Raw genomic sequence first — 22,646 nt, forward strand, 5'->3', positions numbered from 1 at the left:
TTCTTTCTTTCTTTCTTTCTTTCTTTCTTTCTTTCTTTCTTTCTTTCTTTCTTTCTTTCTTTCTTTCTTTCTTTCTTTCTCTCTTTCTCTCTTTCTCTCTTTCTTTCTCTCTTTCTCTCTTTCTCTCTCTCTTTCTCTCTTTCTCTCTTTCTTTCTCTCTTTCTTTCTTTCTCTCTTTCTTTCTCTCTTTCTCTCTTTCTTTCTTCCTTTCTTTAATCGTAGTGGGATGCCTTAGAGCCTTAAAGATAGAAAAGAAGTTTTGGACCAAGTCATTTCAGTTGCATTGGCATTACATTTTGCTCTTGGCAAGCAAGCTGCCTTGTATTCATTGGAAAGAAAGGAAGAAGGAAGCATTAAAGAATGGACAGGGTAAAAGACTGGGAGCGAGAACTTTAATTTAGTTTAGGGTCCTGAGTAAGGTTAATGGATTGTGTGAGACTCATGAGAGAATGGCAGAAGATCAAACAGAGCCTCAAATGATTTCTGCTTTCTCTTTACATTATTTCTTTATTTAGAGGTAACTTCTGTTTTATATGAGGAAGAAATGCAATAAAACAAAGCAAACACATTGCAGACTGCGCTTTGATAGAGAGCAGCATTAAAAACGGTCTTATGAACACTCTCAAGCTTTCTGTCTAGAACAAACAAATAAACATCAAGAAGTCTGTTGCAGTTTCATCTATTAAAGATGTTTTTATGACTTTCTTCTTTCCGGAAGGGAATATCGAAACTTCCTGATGTTTCCTCATAAACTCTCCAGCTATTTTACATTTATAACTACTCTTTCACCACAATTTTTTTTTCCTTCTCCAATTTCAGGTTACAGCAACGCATTCCAACTGCATAATTAAAAAGGAGCAAGAAACCTGTCTGGAGAAAATACGGAGGGCAGCTGCCCTGAACCCTCTGAATGACTCTTCTCCAGGTGAGTTTCAGCTTTGGGTATGCCATATGCATTGATGTGAGGGTTTCTAGACCTTTCCTGTTATGCCTGCAGGGGTTTCCAGCAATGTCATTGCAAACATCTTACTGGAAAAAGTGCCGTCACTGCAGTTGTTGGAGCTTAAAGAGACGCTGTAAGGACAGAAAAATAATCAATCAGTAGGGATGTACTGTGCCCATGGGTGGTTATTATCAGAGGTCAAGGATTTCCTTCCATACGGGAGGTGATGCTGTGACATATATCTACCAAATGAATCGAAACTGTAATGACAATAGCAACAAGAATTAGGTGCCTTGGAAGGAAATGTCTTGATAGGATGTTGGGGCTGCTGGGGATTAAGCTTTAAGTGCTTCAAGTGCTCTACAACAGCAATTGCTCATCCCCCTTCATCACCTCAGTAATAATTTTTGCACCTCTATCACACGATCTGAAGACCTTCACAGGGATTAATGTTGTGGTGACTGTAATCTTGATAAAGATTGCTAAGAAACTGAGGCAGCAAGTAAAGGAATTAATGGTTTAATATCCTGTCTCATTTCCCACTGACTGCAGCAGGAGCTGCTGATGGCCAGCACCAATGAGAGAAGTGCAAAGAATGACAAAGCAGCTAATTGGAAATCAGGGCCTATTTTCTGAGTCCTGTCCAAACCACTTCTGCTGTGACTTGAATGGGTAAAACTGCCGAGAACTGCAGATAAAACATGCTGTGTGTGTGTGTCATAAAAGAGGAGAGGTCTCTGTCTTCTTTTTCTGGCCATATGTTTTAGCCCAGAAGCAACAGGAGGAATGATACAGATAATAGAATCATAGAATTGCTAAGTTTGGAAAAGACCTTCAAGATCACCAAGTCCAACCACAACCTAACCATGTCACCGTTACTCCCAACAACCCTCTGCTAAATCATGTCCCTGAGCACCACATCCGGATGGTTTTTAAACACATCCAGGGATGGTGACTCAAACATGATGAATGTGTTACTGGAGCTCCCCTGCAGCAAGGCGTTTTAGCAGCTCGGAGTATGTTCATCTGAGTTCTGCTGTTCAGCACATTCTTAAACTTGGTTTTGTTCTGTTTTATTTCCCAGCTTTAGACTGGGAACTTTAGATCAGATGGTTTGGTGGAAAGGAGGAAAAGATGTATTTAAGCGTTTCATTCCAGCTGAGGAAATGTGTTTTTGAGATCCTTTTTGTCCATTGCAGAACAGCTTCATAATTGTTCCTCAGCCCAGAAGTAGCATAAGCAAAGACAAAAGGGAAATTACCAGTAATCTATCTATCTTCTCCATGGGATGCTATCAAAACCTGATAATGAGCCCTACTTTTAATGATTATGGGACAATTATTATATGGGTACAAATATCTGTAGATTTTCCAGGGTCAAAACAGACTATTTCATCATGTAGCTGCTTCTTTATAACTCACATCCAAAGTAACCTTCTGCTTTTTGGTAACCCAGGTACTATTCAGATCAAACTCTGCGTCCTACCTGTTTCATATTTGAAGTGCACAGCTCAGAAATAGAGGAGGTTGAATACCATTGGGTACATGTTAGTGTGATGAAAATTTCATTTCATCTTTAGTGCTGGTACTGTAACATCCCACTCTATCCCTTTAAGCCCCCACTTTCTAGACATGCTTTTAAAGTCTGATCCTTATTTTAAGCCATATCCTGCCACTCATTTCCAACAAGGTATTATCTCCATTATTGAAGGATGGGACAACAACAGACCTGTTTTCTCAATTATTTTTAAATACTGCTTACTCTGTTTAGAAGAACACTGCTGAGGCAGTGACTGCTAGCAAGTGATGTACCAATATGACAAACTCCCCCCACAATGAATATTTGGGAAGCACCCAATTACTTCCAAAGCATTTTTGCTCCCAGTCTTAGTGGAATGGAGTGCTACTCACCCTGGTTGAACCTGACTAGTAAGTCACCATAGTTTGGACAAATATGATGAAGAGGTAGTAACCTTTTATTAACTGTCTGTAACAATAAGACATTAATGATGGCAAATACTGTGGTTTATCCTTCAGATGAGCTAAACTATACTACCTTGGTGTGAAAGCAATGTAGCTCCATATTCTTCTGTTACATGTGATAAAAAGTCAAATAACTGCATGTAAAGCACAAACCCAAACTGTTTGATCTATACTTCTACAATATCTAGAGCAATTATATCAAATAGTGCTGCTTAAGGGGCTGGGGCTGGGTCATTGGTTGGTCTAGATGATCTTAAAGGTCTTTTCTGATTAGGGTGATTCTATGATTCTGTGATTCTACAAATTCTACTACATAGGGTAAGAATTAATGATAGTAACAGTAGATTCTGTTGTCCATTTCTCTGCAGCAATGTTTCCTGTAGCTAAAAGTACTTCATGAAAGACAATGCACTTCAAAGTCAGAAGTGGAAGAACATATTGTAGGTTCCTACACTTTGTAGTAACTCAGATCTCCTGCCTTTCCTTCACCCCTTCCTGTGTTCAGCGTCTGTGAACGCAGATATAAACTAAATGGTTCCACCATAGGTCGTCTGGATGAGGTCCAACAGAACAGTTTTGAAGCTACAGCTGTAACCACGGGTCTTGAAGAGCAAGGCTGGTGCTCTATTAGAGAAAACAGCCAGCCCTAAAGTATCAGGGCTCTGATGTTTTCACCTTTTTCTCCCACTCTGCTTCTCATGCCCAGCTGTTATACTCATTACTGTTTTATCTTTCACAGTGCTGTTTTCTCTCCCTCTGCTGCTGGGCTCTGCCTGCAGTGCTTCAGAAACTGATTGCTTTGAGATTTTCAGTTTTTTCTGTGGTGTCCCCCCCCCATTATTTTATGTTGACTGTTTCCTCTTAAATCTTTAAATTCTTCAGATGCCTTTATATGAAAAGAAATAAGGAGCATGTGATGACCCTATGCATACAAACCTGTCCATCCATCTCCTACAAAGTAGACTTATAAAAGAGAATTTGAAGAAAATGAGATCTCAGCAGGACCCAGAATCTGACTTCTTTGCTCTAGAGAGGGAATTAAAGTGTGAAGGACAAATAATGAAAGCCAAAAGCTGCAAAGAAAGGAGAAAGGGGAACTATTCCTCATCTTCTTCAGGTGGGGGGATTGGTCTATTTCTTACTGTCAGTATTTTCAGTTTCCCTTTGTTCCAGTTTTTGTCTCTGTTTTATTATGGAGTTTCTGCTGGAGCCTCTTGTAGCTGTCAGCAGTCCTCAGTGGACTTTCTGCCATGTAGAAATTAATTTCTTAAGAATCATAAAATTCTATGATCCTGTGAGTCTGTGGTTTATAGAGCCTAAAATGCATTATCCTGGAGTGAGACAAGGTGTGATACAGCACAACATCTCGAATAAGAAGAAACAGAAGCGATGAGGTCTCATTGGTGATTGAGTGGTTCATGACTCACTGCCAAATTAATCTTGATCTTGTAGTCCAAGCTAGGTAGTCTCATTCCCCCTCGTCCTTCCTGTGAAGTAATTTTAAGGGCAATAGCATTGCCAGGCAAGTCAAGTAATGCAAATAGAGTAAGTGCATGTAGAGAAACAGTGCCTACAATTCCTAAGTGGAATCCTATCAGCAAGCACCCCTGTGATACAAATCAACAAATGATTAACTGATAAAGGCACCAAAGGGTAGAAGGTGGTAATTAGGAGATAATGGTGGTGATTTAGGGAGGGAGGAAACCACAATGGACTTTGAAAAGCGTTTCCATTTTCATATGACCATCATACATCAGTTTTAGATTTTCATTCCCATCCATGGCTCATCAGTCTCCTGTTCTTTTCGGGCCTTTTAGTTACCTGCTCTTGTTTCCCTTGGCACCCCTGGGAAGCTGTTGTTTCATTATGTGCCTGTGCAAGTGTTCATGTATCTCCCTTGTTGATGCAGCTGTGCACAGAGACTAGATTTGTTCTTCTCACACCCAGCTTTTAAAGCTGTGGGGATGGCTCAGAATGTGTCTCTATCCCTAAATGTTTTCTGCTTGTCTCCTGCTGTAACCAAGATACTGACACTGACAGATTAGATCTGCCTGAATGGGCTTATCTTAGGTCAAAGATGCTTTTCTGTGCTGATGGATCTATCCATGTAATACTGTGTAAAGTCTCTTCTACTATGCTCAAGTAGAAACAAGAAGGAGTTTCAAGGTAGAAAATAGAGAGCATGCAATACTGAGGATGAATCCACGTCAATTTCAGATATCTATCCTTCATAGATAAACAAGACACCTGTGCAACTATCAGTATCTGAGCTGTGATCAAGCCTTACTCTTTCTTAGGCAAATAGAAGAGAAACAGATTCGTTAGTCCTTCTTTTCCAACCATTGTCTCCGTTGGATCCTTGTTGAATACTTTTGTGTCTGTGTCGGTGGTTTATGGGCTGGTTCAGCAGGCTTCAAAGAAATCTGATCGTTAGATGCAATGAATGGATTCATGTCTGCTAAGTATAGTTGTCTGAAGGAGTAATGCTAGTTATTTAGTCTGCTTATAGTCAATAGATGAGGACAGGTGCTTTGAAGTCACACTTAAAGTACTAACGAGACTTAAATTTGCCTTATTTTAGACACCCATCTTATCTTGTGAAGACGGTGTGTAGAAGTGCCAATTTCTCTCCACTGCCTATTAAACCAATAATTACAGGACATCTGAAGTTAGGTGGTATGAATCATACTGATTATAATGTAGCAGTGTTGGAAATAACAGAATCTTTGCCATTTCGGCATGAAGCAATCTGCAGACTCTTTAAAGAGCTTTGTTCTCAAATGGAGCAACAGCACTTATAGGGGATAGTATCATAGAATCACAGAATGGCCTGGGTCGGAAGGGACCCCAAGGATCATGAAGCTCCAATCCCCAACCACAGGCAGGGCCACCTACCTCCCCATTTTATAGCTGCCCAGGCTGCCCAGGGCCCCATCCAACCTGGCCTTCAACACCTCCAGGGATGGACGGGGCATCCACAGCCTCTCTGGGCAGCTGTTCCAGCACCTTCCCACTCTCAGAGTAAAGAAATTCCCCTTGACATCCAGCCTAAATCTGTTCTCCTTCAGCTTCAATTCAGAAGAGTAGAGAAGGAAAGGAACTGCATAGGAATTTGATGCCTCCCATAATGAAAATACTGGTAATTACATAATGTGTGTTAGCTACTATCCCCATCCCATAAAATCCTTGCAGTAACAATTCCTACTGTCTTCTTTCAAGCTGTCCTTTTTGTAATCCTCCGAACTGCCAGGAAGGCGTTCTTTAATAATAGAGGAACACAGAATCATTCAGGTTGGAAATGACCCCTAAGGTCATCTCATCCAACTCTTCTCCTACCTACAAAAGTAGGTGGAATGGATTGTGACTAGGCAATTTGGTAAGATATTCACTCTGATAAGATTGATTTCTGGGAGCAGGACTAAATAGAAGTATTTATCTGCAAACAGTTTGTTCATTAAAAAAACATAGATTCCAGTGACGTTTGAGGAATTTCTGGTGAAAAATAATGGAAAATAAGTGTTTCAGAACATTTGTTTCAGAAATATAGGAAACAGAGCCAACTAAATTTAAATGACATTTAATAAAATGAAACACTAAAGTTAAAAATAGGAAGCTAAAAATAAAAGCTCCCGTCTGCCTTCTCAATGCTTTATGTTTCTTATTAACCAAAAAGAAGGGAAAAAGTCCTACCACGTAGATGAATATATTTCTTTTTATTATTTCCAACTTTTTTTTTTCTTTTTTTTTCTTCTTTTTTTCTGTAACTATTGAAGCAAAATATCATTTATTTATGCAGCTCTGCTTGTGAGTTCCATGTTTCTATGGTGACAGTTCATTAAACCACACACTGCATCTCTTTCTCTTTTGTCCCAAGTTTGATGGTGCCATGAAGTCTGGTCTTACCTTCCACTACTCAGCACATGCACTGTGCCATGGGGAGCTGATCAAGAGTAAATAGGGGGGAGCTTCTTTAGGGAATACCTATAAGTGATGGTTTATCCCATATGCTTCTTCTATTTATTTATTTATTTTCAATATGATAATTTTCATCTGAAAATCGTAGAAGATCCATTGGCAGTGTTGGTTTTTTTCCTCTCCTGTGGGCTGGGTAGATTGGAGGATTGCTCATATTCACATCTCCCCAGGCTGTAATTGTAAGCATTACGTATAATTGCAGCCATGGTAGACCAACTCACTGCAGTTAAAAAATGAGCAATGAATATCAGTAAATCATATGCAGCGAAAAAGATGATGGTCTTTCCTGTACTGCTCTGTCTGTCGGTACCTTCCATTTCATGATGGAAGCTGTGACTTGCAATTACTTAACCTAATGTCTAATTGCTGTAGCAATGCAGGGGAAGATTAACCCAAATTATAACTGAATGACCATCCATGATTTTTAGTATGATTTTCATCAGATCTTGGCAGCTCCTTTTAAACTATGCATCAGTAAGAGGGGGTTTGATTCTTGCTCGAATCAATGGCACAGTTGACTTATTTTTAGGATCTGTGTATCTAGATATGGAACACAGGTTCCACTGGTGGAGATTCAACTTCTCTGCACTGACAGTGACTGCATTTCAGAGGAATCTTGAATGAACCCTGGATTTTGCTTCCTTATTTCACTGTGGTTCACAGTTCCTGAAATAAAAGAAGTATAGAATTACTCTGGGAGATTCTTAGGACTTGATTCAGGTGCACAGAAACCCCTAGACCCTTTTAACCCCTTTAGGCTCCTGGTAGTATCAAGATATACCCATGTCTCCTGAAGCATCTTGAATTGTATTAAAACCTGTCCTTGTGACAGTGCATTAAGGTCTTTCAGTGGAAATACCTGATGAAGGTCCCTGAAAACTTCAGGTGTGGTCTAAATAATTGATTCAGGCTCCCTCAAAAGTCTCTAATGAAGAGCAGAAGACTTCTGAGTGCCAACCTTTACCCACAGACACCTTTATTTTATCCCTGGAATTGCTTTCAGAACATTGTTAAATATCTGAACTTCAAGGATGATAATGGAAACTGAGGCAGTGGGGAGAGGGTTTAATGTATAGAGATAGATAACTAGTGTCAGTTAAGGTGCTTTGTGTACCTGAGAAGCCCACACAGGGCTGGAAGATGTGGCACAGACCTACAGGAGTGATAGTACTACAACAGAAGCAGGTGGTGATGAGGTTCAGGTGGCCCTCATTACCTGCAGTGAGCCAGCCAAAGCCAACCTCATTTAACATACATTAACCTACATTTAGATTCCTTAGTCTGTGAGCTCAAAGAGCTGTAGTTCTCAGTGTAGTTCAATGGAAACAGATACACATTTCCAGAGGGCAAGTAGTGTTTCTTCTATCAAAGTAAGGGCAGGGTTTTGTGGATATGTTTGTTTCTTTGTTTTGTTTTCTGAAGGGTGTTAAATCAACCTATTAAAAAAAAACAACAAACAAACACAAAACAACAACACCTGCTTATGTATTTGCATTGATTGACATAGGAAAAGTAGGTTACTAAAGCATCATTATAAGCACTGATTAATGGGGACACAAGTAGTTGTTTTTAACAGAGAAGCTACCAGAATATTGTAAATATCTGCAGAGTATGGCCATATTAGCAGAGTTAACCAGAGACAAGAAGGTGCAACAATAATTTCTGGCCTTTTCTTGAGCTTATGGAAGCATAGGAGGATGCAAAGGATACTGCTTCATATGGTGGCAGATAAAAAAGACAAAACACACCTATTGGTTATTGCTGTAATTCCTTAGATTTGAGCTTCTGTTGCTAATGAATTAACAGAGTATGGTCAAGAAATATAACAGGATCTATCAGTACAGGCTGGAATTAGTCTTAGCTGTGTTGAGGATGTGTTTCTTCACATCGGTACAATGAAGGATCTGTAATATACTGGCAGATTCCCTTCCCACCCTGAAATAATCCCACACACTGATGGTAATGATGGGCCCTTGTTCCTTTCTGTGGCTTGGTCTTGAGAATGGAATAGAGGCCCTGAAGCAGAAACCCAATGGAGTGCTGTTTTCTCATTGAATGAGTAATGAATGCTATGAATTTGTAGAACTCCCAATGCTTCTCAAGGAGAAGCATATGGAATGGTGCTCCAACTTGTGACCTGCTTCAGCAAAGCTTGACTGGGCTCCCCCTTTTTTCTTACGTGTGAGTATTATGGTCTGCCAGTCATCTATTGGAATGAGATGGTAATGACGGTCATCAACTATACTGCAGAATCCTTCCATTTCCACCCGGACTGAAAAGGCCTAGCAGTGGCACAGCCCAGGAAATGAACCGATTGTCTGGGACACAGTGGGAGTTGTGTGCCATAAAGGTGGCATTGTTTGAACTTCCTTTCTGATTTTTCTGTAGTTTGCTATGAAGATGAGAACAATATCAGGGCAAATTTCACTGCCATAGGTATTTTTATCTTGGCTGTTGTCCCAAAGCTGCTTCCCCAGTCAATGGACAAAAGTTGGCTATTGGAGGGAATGAGTCATCAGACCTATTTCAGTTGTCTGCTTTCAGATGATTGTTCTCTGGGATTACCTCTTTCTGACTTCTACTACTACTACCAAAAAATGGCAGCCATTCAAATGTAGATGTTGGCAATTGGTCAGATGAGTCTCACTCTGGAAAGCACATTTGGCAGTCTTTATGGTTAGCACTAAGTTCATTGGCTTCTAGTAGAGAACTTCAGTGTGGAGATTCCTTAGGAACAACTTCCTTTTCACATTCGGAATGTTTGGAATCTCTCCTTTTGGGTTTTCTGTGTGTCTTTTGTAGGATCATTCAAGGAGCTGTAATCATGGGCCAAGTGCTGGACCAAAGATTTAGGCTGTTCTTTACTATGAAATGGTTTTGTGGTTGTTTTTTTCCCACTTAGCACTTCATCAAGCACTGAATATTCTAAAATAGGTGGCCAATGACTAAATTCGCCCAACTGTACAATTTCATTTCTTTCAGCTCATTCTGAGATATATCTGCTTCCTCTTAATGTAACTCCCTTACAAACTTAAGCCAAGAACTTCATTATGTAAAACTGCCTACTCAATAATATATGTAATTGAATAAGTGTAATAATTTGGACTGCTGACAGGCTTTGCATATTGATTTTTCCTCAGCAAAATAAGACTGAAGGGCAGTGAGTTAAATCATTGTCAGACAAATAAGCAAGCTACAGCAGTATAACAAGGTACTAACTACTCCAATTGCTAAGCAGTAAGAAAATATCTGCATGTTCTCCTCCAACCATGGCAAAAATGACATAATTCACTTTTACTTGCAGAAGTAAAAATAAAAGTAAAAATACCTTAAATCATAATGCTGTGAGCCCTTGCTCTGTACGTATGCCTTATTTCTTCTCTTGGTAATTCTTCTTCATTGTAGACTTAAGCTGTGCCCTTGATTTTGTTGAGAATTACAATGGGTCATATCTCAGATTCCTCTAAAGGATGTTGAAGAGAGATGAAATGTGAAGACATTCCTCTAGCAACTACTTAAACTTCACGTTCTTTTCCATCACTAAAGGAGCAAAGCAGCAGGAACTGCATGTCCTGTATTCTTTATATATTTTTTAGCTGCTGAGCTAGGGAGAATGTGGGTGGGAAAAGGGAGATCCTTGGCTTTGCCCATGGGCAGCTAGCCAGTACTGCTGACTCTGAATGTGTGTGATAATTTTTGCTCCTGCCAAAAGGGAGGAAAAGAGAATGTGCATTTCCTTCCCCGAATTCCTCTTGCAAAATAGAAGGAATAAGAATGGAAAAGAGAATGTGCATTTCCTTCCCTGAATTCCTCTTGCAAAATAGAAGGAATAAGAAAGGAAAAAATGGAAATATCTCAATTTTACATTGTTTTCCATCCATCCTTTTGTGAGACAAATGAAGAACTCTTTGTTACATGTTTCATTTTTGGGCCATATAGTGTAATGTGTGCTTCATCTTAGAGAGAAGATGTATGGTGTACTAGAAAAAACAGACTTGGCATGTGCTAGTTTTATACTTTTCAGCTTAAGATGCTACTGTCTAATATGATACAACAGTTACACAACAAACTCTAGAGGCTAAAATCAGCTTGTACTTTCTGTCTGAAAACCGACATCCTTAATAAGAGAATGAGAGATGAATCAAAGAAATTGATGTGAAGAGACTTAACAGCAAAGGTTTTATTACCATTAAGCAGAAATTCATTGGCAATGCTGGGGCAGCAATGGGATAATGCTCCAAAAATGCACAGATTATATTTTCACATGTATTACATATTCATTACACTCCCCAAATCATTGTTCTCTCCACTCCCAGTGGTTGTCCAACAGATATAGCCTTATTTGGTGGTATTTGATGTTATCTAGCATTCTTCTAGCAACTGATGGTTCATTGTTGGCTCTTGGTGGTCACCTCCAATACAACAGTCTCTATCTTTAAGTCACTGATTCACCTTCCACAGTTGGCTCATCTCAATGTGAGATGCCATACAAGGACTCCTTTTGTCCCAGAGATTGCTGTGGAATGCGGGGGAAACCTACAGAAGTCTCTGCACACACAGATAAGAAAAACAAAGGGAAATGTCTTGATGCTGTCTGTCACAATTTAGATGAATTCTTCCTGGTGCATGGATCCTGGCTTCTTTTGGTGCTGATAAGCGTTAAGGACTCCACAAAGCTGGTGCACAGCTTTTCCATTGCTGTGTGTTTCTTTTGCCTTGTTAAAGCACAACAGTCTTACAGCATGCCTCCCCATCTACACTGCTACATCACAGTTATCATCCACAACATCTAAAGGCTCCTATGGTGTTGTAAGCAAGCATTAATCATATTATACAACAATTCAGTGGATATACACACAAGGGTATATTATCACAATATTTTGTGTAATTACTTCTTCAAATCAGAAGCAGAGGGAGATTCTACAGCCCTATGTCTATCTTTGATGTGTATTTTAATTAAATCTCTTAATTTGAGATATTTCAGAAGTAGGATAATGGTCATTCTCTCCTACTGGTGTGTGATTTTTTTTTTCCCATTTCAGATTTATGAGAATATCAAAAATTAAGGTCTGATTCAAATTACTGCTTGTTTTTCTTTAGTTTTTGAGGATATACCTTACTCTTGAAAGACAGTAGCAAAGGATTAGAGTTTATTGAAGTTAGCATCCAGACTTCACAGTGACCTTGGTTAAAATAAGTCTTCTGTTCTTCTCATCTCTGAATTTTGTTCTCAAATGTCATGACAACTTGTAGTCTTGACAGCTTGATGAATACAGAGTGCCTTATACACAGATTTATAGAAGAATCAAAGCAACTGCCCATCTCTTAGACCATATTGCAAATGTATTTTGGTAGGTCCTGAGGAATAGCACTTACTCTTATCCAGTTATAATTCTGCTGCTCTCAGTCTGTGACCTCATCTCCCACTGACTTTGGTAGACATTTTCAGTGTGTACTTCAGTAAAGAGAACAGTATTTGGCTCTGTATTCAGGGGACTGCAACATCCTTGGGAATTATTGGATGATTGGATATTAGACATCTAATCTGTTAACTAAATGTACTAGCTGGTCTCCCACAACTCCTGATATAATTGATAGACAGATAGGGAGGTTTGCATGAGTTTGCATACTAAAACATCTACATTAACGTGTTTTAATCTGTGTGCTGAGTCTCAATCAATTTGTATCCACACTTTCAAAGAGTTTAGCTTTGTATTTAACTCCAGATGTTCAATTCCCCCTGATTTGCTTCTGTTACTATTCTTTTTCCTGTCTTAACTAAACAATTGAAGAGCCTACCGATCTCATTTTGCCTGGCGAGGCAGATGACTGAAGTTAGTTCAGTCATCACACTTTAAAAGCAGATAAATCATGTGGACAGGCATCAGTGGGTAAAGGAAGATCAACTGACGTCACCTACCTGGACTTGTGCACAGCATTTGGCACTGTCCCACATGACGTCCTGGTTGCCACGTTGGAGGAAAATTGATTTGATGAATGGAGCACTTCCTGGATAAGGAATTGGCTGGATGGTCACGCTCAGAGAGTTGCGGTCAGCGACACAGTGTCCAAGTGGAGAATGGTGATGATTCTATGATCCAAAGCTGTTTATCATCTACCCTTTCCCCTGTCTTTCTTATTACCCAAAGGGTGGTTTCAGACTTTCTAGGTGGCATTCATAGCTTGTGCATTTGGTAACCAAGCATCACGTTTCATATTCACACAGTTGTTAGAACTGATGGATCTGCTTGCTCTATAGAACAGCAAATCAAAGCTAGCCCAGTGAAACAAGGTAAGGAGAGATCATAAAAAAAACAAAATATAGGGTTAGAATAATTCTTGATTTATGATTGAGGGAGGAGCTGCAGGTACCATGAGTATGTGATTAGCAGGCCAAGGGTGTGTATGTTCGTGCCAGGGAGGAAGAAAAATTACTAGAAATAGAAGGCAATTAACAGTGAAATGCTTTAGAGGAGCAAAACCATTAGTAGAGTGTGCAACAAGAGTATGCCCAAGTGATGTGACAAGAGCAAAGCCAAACTGAAATGATGACCATAAACGATTAATTAAAATGCACTGAAGAAGTGTTGCATATATTTTGAGGACATGCCTCATCTTTGTTCCCAGTACACAGTAATATTGAATCTGCTCCAGGTGTTTGGTCGTGCAGCCAAATGACGAATATGATTCTGTCCCTTTTCTGCTAAACTGCAAACTGCTTAAGACAGAACCCATTGTTGTAATTGAATAAGCCAGAACAAAATTAAATACAGTGCTGCCAGTGCGTGGAATTGATTATATAATCATCCTCATACAGGATGTACCAGAATCATTTACTTGTTTCACATTATTATTCAAGCACCAAGAACTGATAAAGAAAAGTTAAAATGGTACCATCATGATAGCAGACTGCTTCAGTATCTATGAATAAGGTCACCTGCTTGGTTTACAAAAGGGACAAATGCTTGTATGCTTTCTAATTTTTCTTTTACATGTAACGTAAACACTAAGTCTAGAACAAATGTAGCTGAGGATACTTGTAAATGCACAGTTGTACTCCAGACCTGTATCTATAAATACCTTCTACATGTTTGGATGTTGAAATGATGTGGTGGTTTCTGTGCCATAAGTGGTCAGGTAGTAATGGCAGCTTAAGCAGTCTTTAATAACTGCCTCCCATTTCTTTATCAGTCCTCCACAGATTCAGACAGAGATGGATCCACAATACATGTTCACAAAGGATCTTATCCAACTCTTAACAACATCAACAAAACATCGGTTACTTATTACTGGGCTACTGGGGGAATGATGATGATATTTTTCTGTGCTTCATCAACACCTTCATTCTTCTTCATTAGGCACTCTTACCTCCATTTTCATCTACCGATACCCCTCACATTGCATTTTTCACTGCAGATTGTAAACTGTCCAAATTAAGCCACTGTCTTTACTCACCTGAGACAGGGAGTTTTAGGTTGGAGGAAGTTTTTCCCCCAGAGGGTGGTGATGCACTATAACAGGTTGCCCAAGGAGGCTGTGGATGCCCCATCCCTGCATCATTCAAGGCCAGGCTGGATGTGGCTCTGGGCAGCCTGGGCTGCTGGTTGGTGACCCTGCACACAGCAGGGGGTTGGAGCTGGATGATCATTGTGGGCCTTTTAAACCCAGACCATTCTGTGATTCTATGGATCTGTGATTCTGACTGTAAAACATTCTGTAACTGGTAACTTAACTGAACAGTAAATTCCTTCAGTCTCATATAGTGGCCAAAATTTCTGAGGTGCATGCCGGTCCTTATAATGCTGGATTGGATTTCTGCTTCAGTGATGTTTTCGCTGCTCTCTGAATACTCCGTGGACAGAGTCAGAGGAGTTCATCACGAAACAGGAAACACACTATGTGTTAACATGCCTCTTAACGAGCTTTTTAAAATGCATTTATTTTCTTTGTTTCCTCCAGTAGACCATCAGGTCCCACGGGCTCTAATAAGGAGCTGTTTGACTCACCACTGCCGCAATTTCCAGGAGAGATTATAGAATTTGCACACTGAAAGAAATTAAGTTATTTAATTTGATCATTTCTCATTCTCAGAAGATCTGAAGGAGTAAACAAGTAATAAATGCCTCTCGAGTGCATCCATGTTGGCGTTACTGTGGTTACATCAAAAATGAATTTGGCCCAAGATCTGTTATAATTTATCTCCTACTATAGAAATGCCTTATCCTTTTGGATAACTCTATGAAGTACAGAAAAGCAAGAATAGTAGGAGGACAGTGTATAGATATATGAAGTGGCGGCTTTCTTCTGAACTCTGTTACAACTCTTGAAGGGTGTTTAGCTTCACTGTTACCATTTCTACTGTTTCTTTTGCTTTGTTTTGTTTTCCAGCTCATAAAAGAGCAGAGAATCCTCTTAGCCACAGAGCTACTGTGAGACCTAAGTAATTGCTATCTCTAAATGCCTTTGAGAGAAGCTGATATAGAAGAGAATGCAACATAAGTTCTGAAATTGCCAGTCGTTTAGCCATGGAGCTTAGTTGCTATTTTCAGTAGTTCAATGCATGTCTGTTTTGTTTGGCTTAAGTATCCTTCTAGAAATAAGTCCAAATTTTGACAAATCTAATTGATTAGAGTTGTTCACCTCAGGTTCAGACTGAGTAAGACCCATTGAAAATCTTGCTTAGCTCAGCTGGGATCTTTTAAAGTTCAAAACACAGCCCTATAATGAGAGACTGTTAGAAGGACTGTGTCCCATTTTAGTCCCAGTTCAGTTCTGTTATGAGTTATGCTAAAAATCAACAAATGAAGAAAATTTGTTTGTTCCCTCCTGCCTCCACTTGAGACACAGAAGTCCTGATGTGCTGAATTTACTTCTGGGAAGCCTTCATGCTCAAAAGACGTTACCAAATCCTCTTCTCATCTTCTTCCATACAGCCAAATCCTCTCTCTATTTACAGAGGAACACAAACTGCAAAACACCAAAAAGACATGCCGATAACATTCTTACTTTATCTGTATCCATGGCAACTAGTAAATCCCACTGATCTTTACAGATTTCTTCTTCACAGGCCCTTAAGTCTCACCAAATATAAACTATCCATGGGTGGCAGAAGCAGCAGTGGACTTTTCAACCACACACAGCTTGCAAAGATTCCTTCTTATAGTGCTGGTTGAAAGTCAGGATTCACTATAAATCCTATGAATACTGATACAATTAGCATACGTATCAGTTTTGCATAGAAAGTTTAGAGACATGTATGTCTATCCAGTTGCTCCACTAACATGGAAAAAATATAGCCTTATTTTTTAACTGAACAAGTTCTGAAAGGTTGGACACCGCTTGTAGTGCTCCATCCTGTCCTTACTTCATTGCTATTCATAGGCAGATTGTGCGTGTGAAGGGTGGGATCTGACAGGAGAAGGTAATGGTTTGTGTAAAAACACATCTTTCTGGTTCTCACTCTGGTTCAGTTGTTTTCTTCTCAGATAATTCTATAGCCAGTATTTTTCTTGCACTCTTCCCAGAAGTGACTTGATCCAAGTGACTTAAGGATGAAGATTAATAGCACTGTGATGTACGCAATGCCTTCTAGGCACTGCGGCGTAGGCTGTCTTTTCCCTTCTCTCACAGCTTAGAGAATTAATGGAGAACAGAGTTGATAAAGGCAAGTGCCTTATCTGCGCTTCTCCTAAGGAAGGAGGGAAGTGAGTCAGACATGGTGGTGGGGCAGGATGATGATAACCATCCTGGCTGCCACCAGCAATGAGACGAATGAGGGACACCAGCTGTTCCTCCAGCAGTAACCCATGATATCCCACCTCCCATGTCCTGAGTGATGCTGGGTTATCCGCAGCTGGCAAGCTTGGCACTGGGTCAGCTTTTGGCACCTTGGAAGAGTTGTTCTGCCCTCCAGCAGCACCAGAATAAAATCTCCCAATTTTCTGAGTAATTTCACAATGTTTTTTGGCATCCAGCGTTGCAAAATGGTGACTTTCTCACAGAAAATGACCCTTTTAAAAGAAAGTTTTCTTTAAAAAAGAAATAAAAATAAAAGGAACCCTCTCGATTTCCCAGATAATTGGCTTTTTACTCTTCTGCATAATTAGATGAAGAAATGTTCCAAAGGTCTTGCCAAACGGAAGTTTCCCTTTAAAACCCTTCGAAGCTCACCAAAGGCCAATTGGTTGGCAGCACTTAAAGGATTTTGGAGATTTTCTTGGATGAGGTTTTCTTGGCTGGTAACAATGCAAGAAAAGTAATAAGTGTGAGCTTAGAATAATTATTCAGTGATTGTAAAGAATTAAACAGCTTTAGGGGAAGAAAAAAAACCACAACTTTAGATATTTCTAATTATAGATAATGGCTCCTGCCATTTAGAAGCTGATCTTTTCATGTATAAAGTATTTAAGGAAAAACAACAGTAATGTGGTATTAGCCTTTCCTGCTGAGGTGTGAGATGGAGGCAAAACATGGACAAGGGCTTTCACTGTCATGAGGAGAATAGTTTTATGGTCTGAACTGGTGGACAAATGAGATCTCTGTTTTCTTTTCTCCTTTGAGGCCGGTCGTGGCCAAGCAGGGATTAGCAAATGTGTTTGTATTTATTTGTTTTACTAACTTAAACAGTAGGAATAAGAATAATGTTCTGATTGGTACTTTGTGTGGTTCCTAAGTTAGGATAACCCAAGAAGGTGTATTGAAGTTCTTGAATGATGCACAATATCCAAACCAGGTGAAATCCTTCCTGTTGAACTCTTAACAAAAAAGACTGGCTTCTGATTCTAAAACACATGGTTTAAGTTTGGCAAATGAATGGCATTTAATCTCCTGAGATCTAAAGCCAACTATCTCCAGCTCTTTTTTTCCACTGCTATGCTGTAAAACTCATTGTTATCATGGAGTATTCCAAGTTGGAAGGGACCCATAGGAATCATTGATTCCTATTCCTGGCTTTACGCAGAACCACCCAAAAATCCACGCACATTGTCCAGCCTTGTTATAATCAAAGAAAACCCATTTTTTACTTTCACTTTTAGTTTTTAATGCAATGTGGGATCACCTGGTAGGTGAGAAGTGAACTGTTTCAAATCATTTTATTTTTAATAGCTGTTTGAAAATAGTGCTGAATGCAGGAATTCTTGGATCTCTGAAAGTATCACCTTATAGAATGACTGGCTCGACTGATTATGCCATATTGTAGAAAATATCACCATAATTTATACAGCTATCAGCATATAAATGATAGACTTTAAATAGTCACAACTTTGTTGCATAACTTGATAACCTAACGCCAGGCCAGTAATTATCTAGGGAAAGGCAATGGAAAATGTTAATGTGGGCAAACTGTTGGTAATGTTTCTCATCCTTCATATAAAGCCCTCATTGAATCACTTGAACTATACATGTGGAATTCCTATGCACTGAATCCAGCTTTTTGAAGCCTATGTTTTTTCTTGGTGCCTGTTCTAATCAGCAGCAGAAAATAAGTATCTCCAGAGGACAGGCTATCTTAGAAAGCCTCCAAGAGTGCCCTCTGGAAGTGTCTGTTTTTCTTCTTGTGATGTAAAAGAGGTGTAGAGGAGCTTAGCTCAGATTTGCATATCTTACATTTATGTTCTTGAAGGGAATGAATAGCACATTAGACAATACCAGGTGCTTTTTGATGCAGCAGTAGCAAAATGTGGATAAAGGAACAAATTACTAGTGTAATAGCTGATCTGGGTGGCGTATGCTGCATCAATAGACTTTGTCCAAATAATTTTAAGAGCTAGAAGTGCATCTCCTAGTATTTTTCACCATTTTTATAGCTTATTCTGGAAATTCCATTGAATTTTCTTTTCTACTCTCCTATGTCTTAGAGGCTATTGAGTCTTGAGTTCTGATTGTGTTGCCTTTGAAAGACAGCAGAGATGCCATTGCTTCAACAGGAGCTCCTACAAGGTGTATCTGCTTTGAAACGTCAACCACTCTCAAAGATCCTGGCATCATACCCAGCTTTTGCTCAAGCTTTTATTTATTTTGTTATTTACCTGGATTTATGTAGGAACAGAAATACCTTGCCTTGTATTCTTTCTGTCTCTGAAGGGCTTTATATGTAGTATTGCCCTTTAAAAGTTATTGCACATCACATAATTCAGTTTAATATTCTGTCTTGTAGTGTTGTGTTTCCTTTGATATTACTCTCCTGAAGATGATACGACCTTGAAGGTGATATTTTAAACTAATAAATGAGAAGAGCTAGATTCAGGAGGCAGCTATTTAGGATCAGAATTTTTAGCCTCATTCTACTGAATGTGGTCTGTGGATAGATGGAAGTATACATACAGCGTGGTTCACCACCACTTCCCAGCTAAAACGGGATTATTCCTAATGGAAAGTCTTGCTACTGAGGGGCTACAGAGGAAACATCATTTAGCTGAGTACACTTAAATTGGGAAGTCTAAGCTCCCTGAAGTTAAACTGATCCTGACTAATTCTACAGTCAACCACTTTGCATTTCCTGAGGAGCCATTGACACGTGAGGCTCCAAACGATTAGCTGTGCCATTGGGAAGAAGGTGACTAGCTGAATAACATGAAACACCCTTCTTCCTGTGCTCTGAGGAGGGTCTAAATAGCTTTCCAAGATCAGATGCCAAGCTTTACATAAGTTGGTTTAGCTGAGATGAATTCTACAAAGTTCAACAAGCAGATTTCCGTCTGCAGGCTGAAATACAGACCAGGGAAGGGGAAGAAGAATTTGCACACCCTTCAAGGCATCCTGTATTAAAACCATTTTCTATGTATTATGTATTATTTATATGCTTTGGTCTACATGAAAACTTATTATTTAAAACTATATGTTGGTACTATTTATTCCAAACATGAAGACCGGTCCACGTGATGCTGTGTCTTGCTTCTTGCAGTGTCTCTTTCAAAGCTATCTTGGGTATCCCTCCATCACACAGCAATGGAGACATACCATCAGAGCCGGAGGAGAACCCTGCTGTGCAGTTTCACACTCAAATCACACTGATTTCCGTGGGCAGGTTTCTCTCAGCAGGAGTTCCTGGGCATGTTGTGTTTTACAAATGTAAGGGGATTGTCCATGCTGACATGTCATTTATCTATTTATTTATTTATTTGAGTTGTTCTTCTAAATGGTTGCTTTCAAAATGGTTGCTTACCAAAAAGGATCAGGCAACTTTCTTACTGACAGTGAATTCTTTCCAATCTTTGTCACTTACTGGGCAAATGACTTGACTCCTTTTTATTCTATTTCCTTCTCTTTCACTGCCAACACATCAGTGTTTTCTAGTACAGCAAAGTTATAATGTCATTTAAAATTGGAATATTTTAGTTATGCTTGGTATTGCCACAATAGCAGACTACTGTTCAGTCTTCTATTAAATATTTATTCATTGTCTTCTCTTTCTTCTCTGCAGTGTGAGGATTTCTGCTCATTTCTCTGGATAGCTTTGCAGTTTCTATTGTTATACCAGTATTTAGAAGGCAACTGATGTTAAAGTAGTAATAAAGAATATGAAAGCTTTCCCTAATTCTAACACAGCAGTTTAATTCAAGTGAGCAAGGCTAGCAGGTGGTTCTCAGAAGATCTCATTAGGTTCTTTGATTGTCTCTAACACCTCTTGTAAGCAAATGTCTCATTACCATGGATATTTACATATGCTTTACTTTCATACAGATTGCCATACATCAGTGAACTATAAACCTATTACCAAATGTCTTCAGATTTAAATGGTAAATGCTGTTCCTGCTGTGTGGACAAACGGTAGCTATCAAAGACAGTAAAATCGAACGGTGCTCAGTTTGATCTTGATTCCCATATTTGGTATCACTGAACTTTTCAAATTGCAAAACACGTGAAGTCTTTGAGCCTTTCAGAGATATCCAGTAGAGTCATTGCATGCATAAATGAGATAACTCGTCTGGCAAAGGAATCAGTCTGGAATATGAGTGGAAGAAAGACGGGGAGATGAGAACTGTGTGGAACTTGCACATTTTAACAGTTGGTAAGATTAGGTGCTCAATCCCAACATCAAGTGCAAAGAACTGGGAGATACTTAGAAGGGCTGGATGGTCTGAGAGGTCTTTCTTTTCCTGCTGAGGTAGAAGATGACCCCCATTTGAGATTCCTTTAATGAGAATTTTTTTAGGACATTAGTAGGAAATATGAGGGAAAATTCGGAGCTTTTCTGTACTCTAGAAAAGTTTTCTAGGTTTATAAACTAATAACATTGACTTGAGCTTTACTCAGCTGCAGATTGGATTGTGAATAGAAAGCTCCTTCTTGAAGAGCAGTCCTGATCTGTTGTATTTCTGATGTTTAATACCCGTCTTTTTCCTGTGCCCTAAGAGAAAAAAACTCTCATCCCTAATGTTATCACTTCCTATTTCTGCATGCTTCTGATGGTAAAATTCATCCAGTTCTATATAATGACTGAAAACTGGAAATAAGCATTTTTAGGTTTGAAATAAAAGGCATGATCGTGTAAGAAGAGGCTGGTTGTGTGTCACTCAGATTTTTAATTAAAGGCTGGTGACAGGAAGCCTAATATCTGAATGATTGTGGAGGGTCTGTGAATGCTACAGGAGTGATTCTTTACTTGTCTGTACTGAATATTTTCCTAAAGAACTGAACAAAGTGAAAGAGAAGCTTCTCTCATATTCATTCCAAACAAACCAATTCAACAGGCAGCTGTGGCATGAAGCAGAGTGTTCTCCAATTTCCAGTCACCTCCCTGGGCCAAACTCCAATGAATGTCAGTATCCAACCTATGATGGAGTTTCAAGTCTGCAGAAATTCACTGCATTGAAACTGAAGATGTCAATCAAATCCCCACAGATTTAACACACTTTTGGTAGACAGATACTGGCCGCGAATTCTACACTAAAGGGAGAATTAGTTTCTGACATGTAATGGAGTGATTTAATTGGGACTAACAGATTTCTCTTTCTGCAAGAGTGGAGTCTGTCCATGACTATATGACACTGTATGTATGTTTATGCTATTCTTATCAATGCAAATTTTTTGGGGGGGTCAGGGAAAGCATATTAGAAAGTGATACCATTTATTATTCTAACCAGTTGCACAATGATGGATAGAAGAAAGAACCAACCACTAAAACCATTTTGAAAAAGAAAAAAGAAAAGAAAAAAAAAAAAGAGAGAGAGAAAATTTGCACCATTAATCTATCTTTTTTTCTTTCTCTCTCTTCTATAGGTTGCCCAGGAATGTGGGACAATATTACATGCTGGAAACCTGCAAGTGTGGGTGAAATTGTCTTTGTCAAGTGTCCTGCGCTGTTCAGATTTATCATCTCTGAAGATGGTAAAGTCCTCTCTCCATGTTCTTTGCTTCTGCCTGGTAGAGCTGCATGGTCAGCACAGCCCGGGGTTGATTTGAACTTCTGTTCAAAAGAAAGCAGTAAAAAGCCAGGATGTCTGTGTGTAGATGTATGTGCATATTTTGGGTAGATGGGGGAAGGATGTGTGGAAAAAAAAGCCTCTCTCAGCAAACATGAAATTATTGCAAAGTCTAGTAGCTAAACAGGACGTTTGGGTAGTTGGGTATCCACAGAGATCAACAATACCTGAGGCTATGTGAAGGTGTGAGACTACTAGTCATCACAACTGGAACCTATTTCAGAACATAGCTAAAACTCAGAGCTGAGTTCTGTTCATGCCTAAGGAATAGACGTGCATGAAATGATCAATCAGAAGAGCTGCCATTTTGGAGGCCCAGCG

General features: G+C 39.4%; 1 protein-coding gene across 13 annotated transcripts in view; it reads left to right on the plus strand.

Annotated features, from left to right (window-relative positions):
• Positions 1 to 22,646, plus strand: part of LOC107308667 (pituitary adenylate cyclase-activating polypeptide type I receptor) — a 119,962-nt gene that overhangs the window by 48,957 nt on the left and 48,359 nt on the right. For all 13 annotated transcript variants that reach the window (XM_032442794.1, XM_015852691.2, XM_015852695.2 and 10 more), the window contains 2 exons: positions 820 to 925; positions 22,123 to 22,230. In XM_032442794.1, coding sequence (XP_032298685.1) covers positions 820 to 925; positions 22,123 to 22,230 — 214 coding nt within the window. The remainder of the gene's footprint in view (positions 1 to 819; positions 926 to 22,122; positions 22,231 to 22,646) is intronic.

This window comes from Coturnix japonica, chromosome 2 (assembly GCF_001577835.2).
Source record: "Coturnix japonica isolate 7356 chromosome 2, Coturnix japonica 2.1, whole genome shotgun sequence".
In the NCBI taxonomy this organism is placed as follows: Eukaryota; Metazoa; Chordata; class Aves; order Galliformes; family Phasianidae; genus Coturnix; species Coturnix japonica.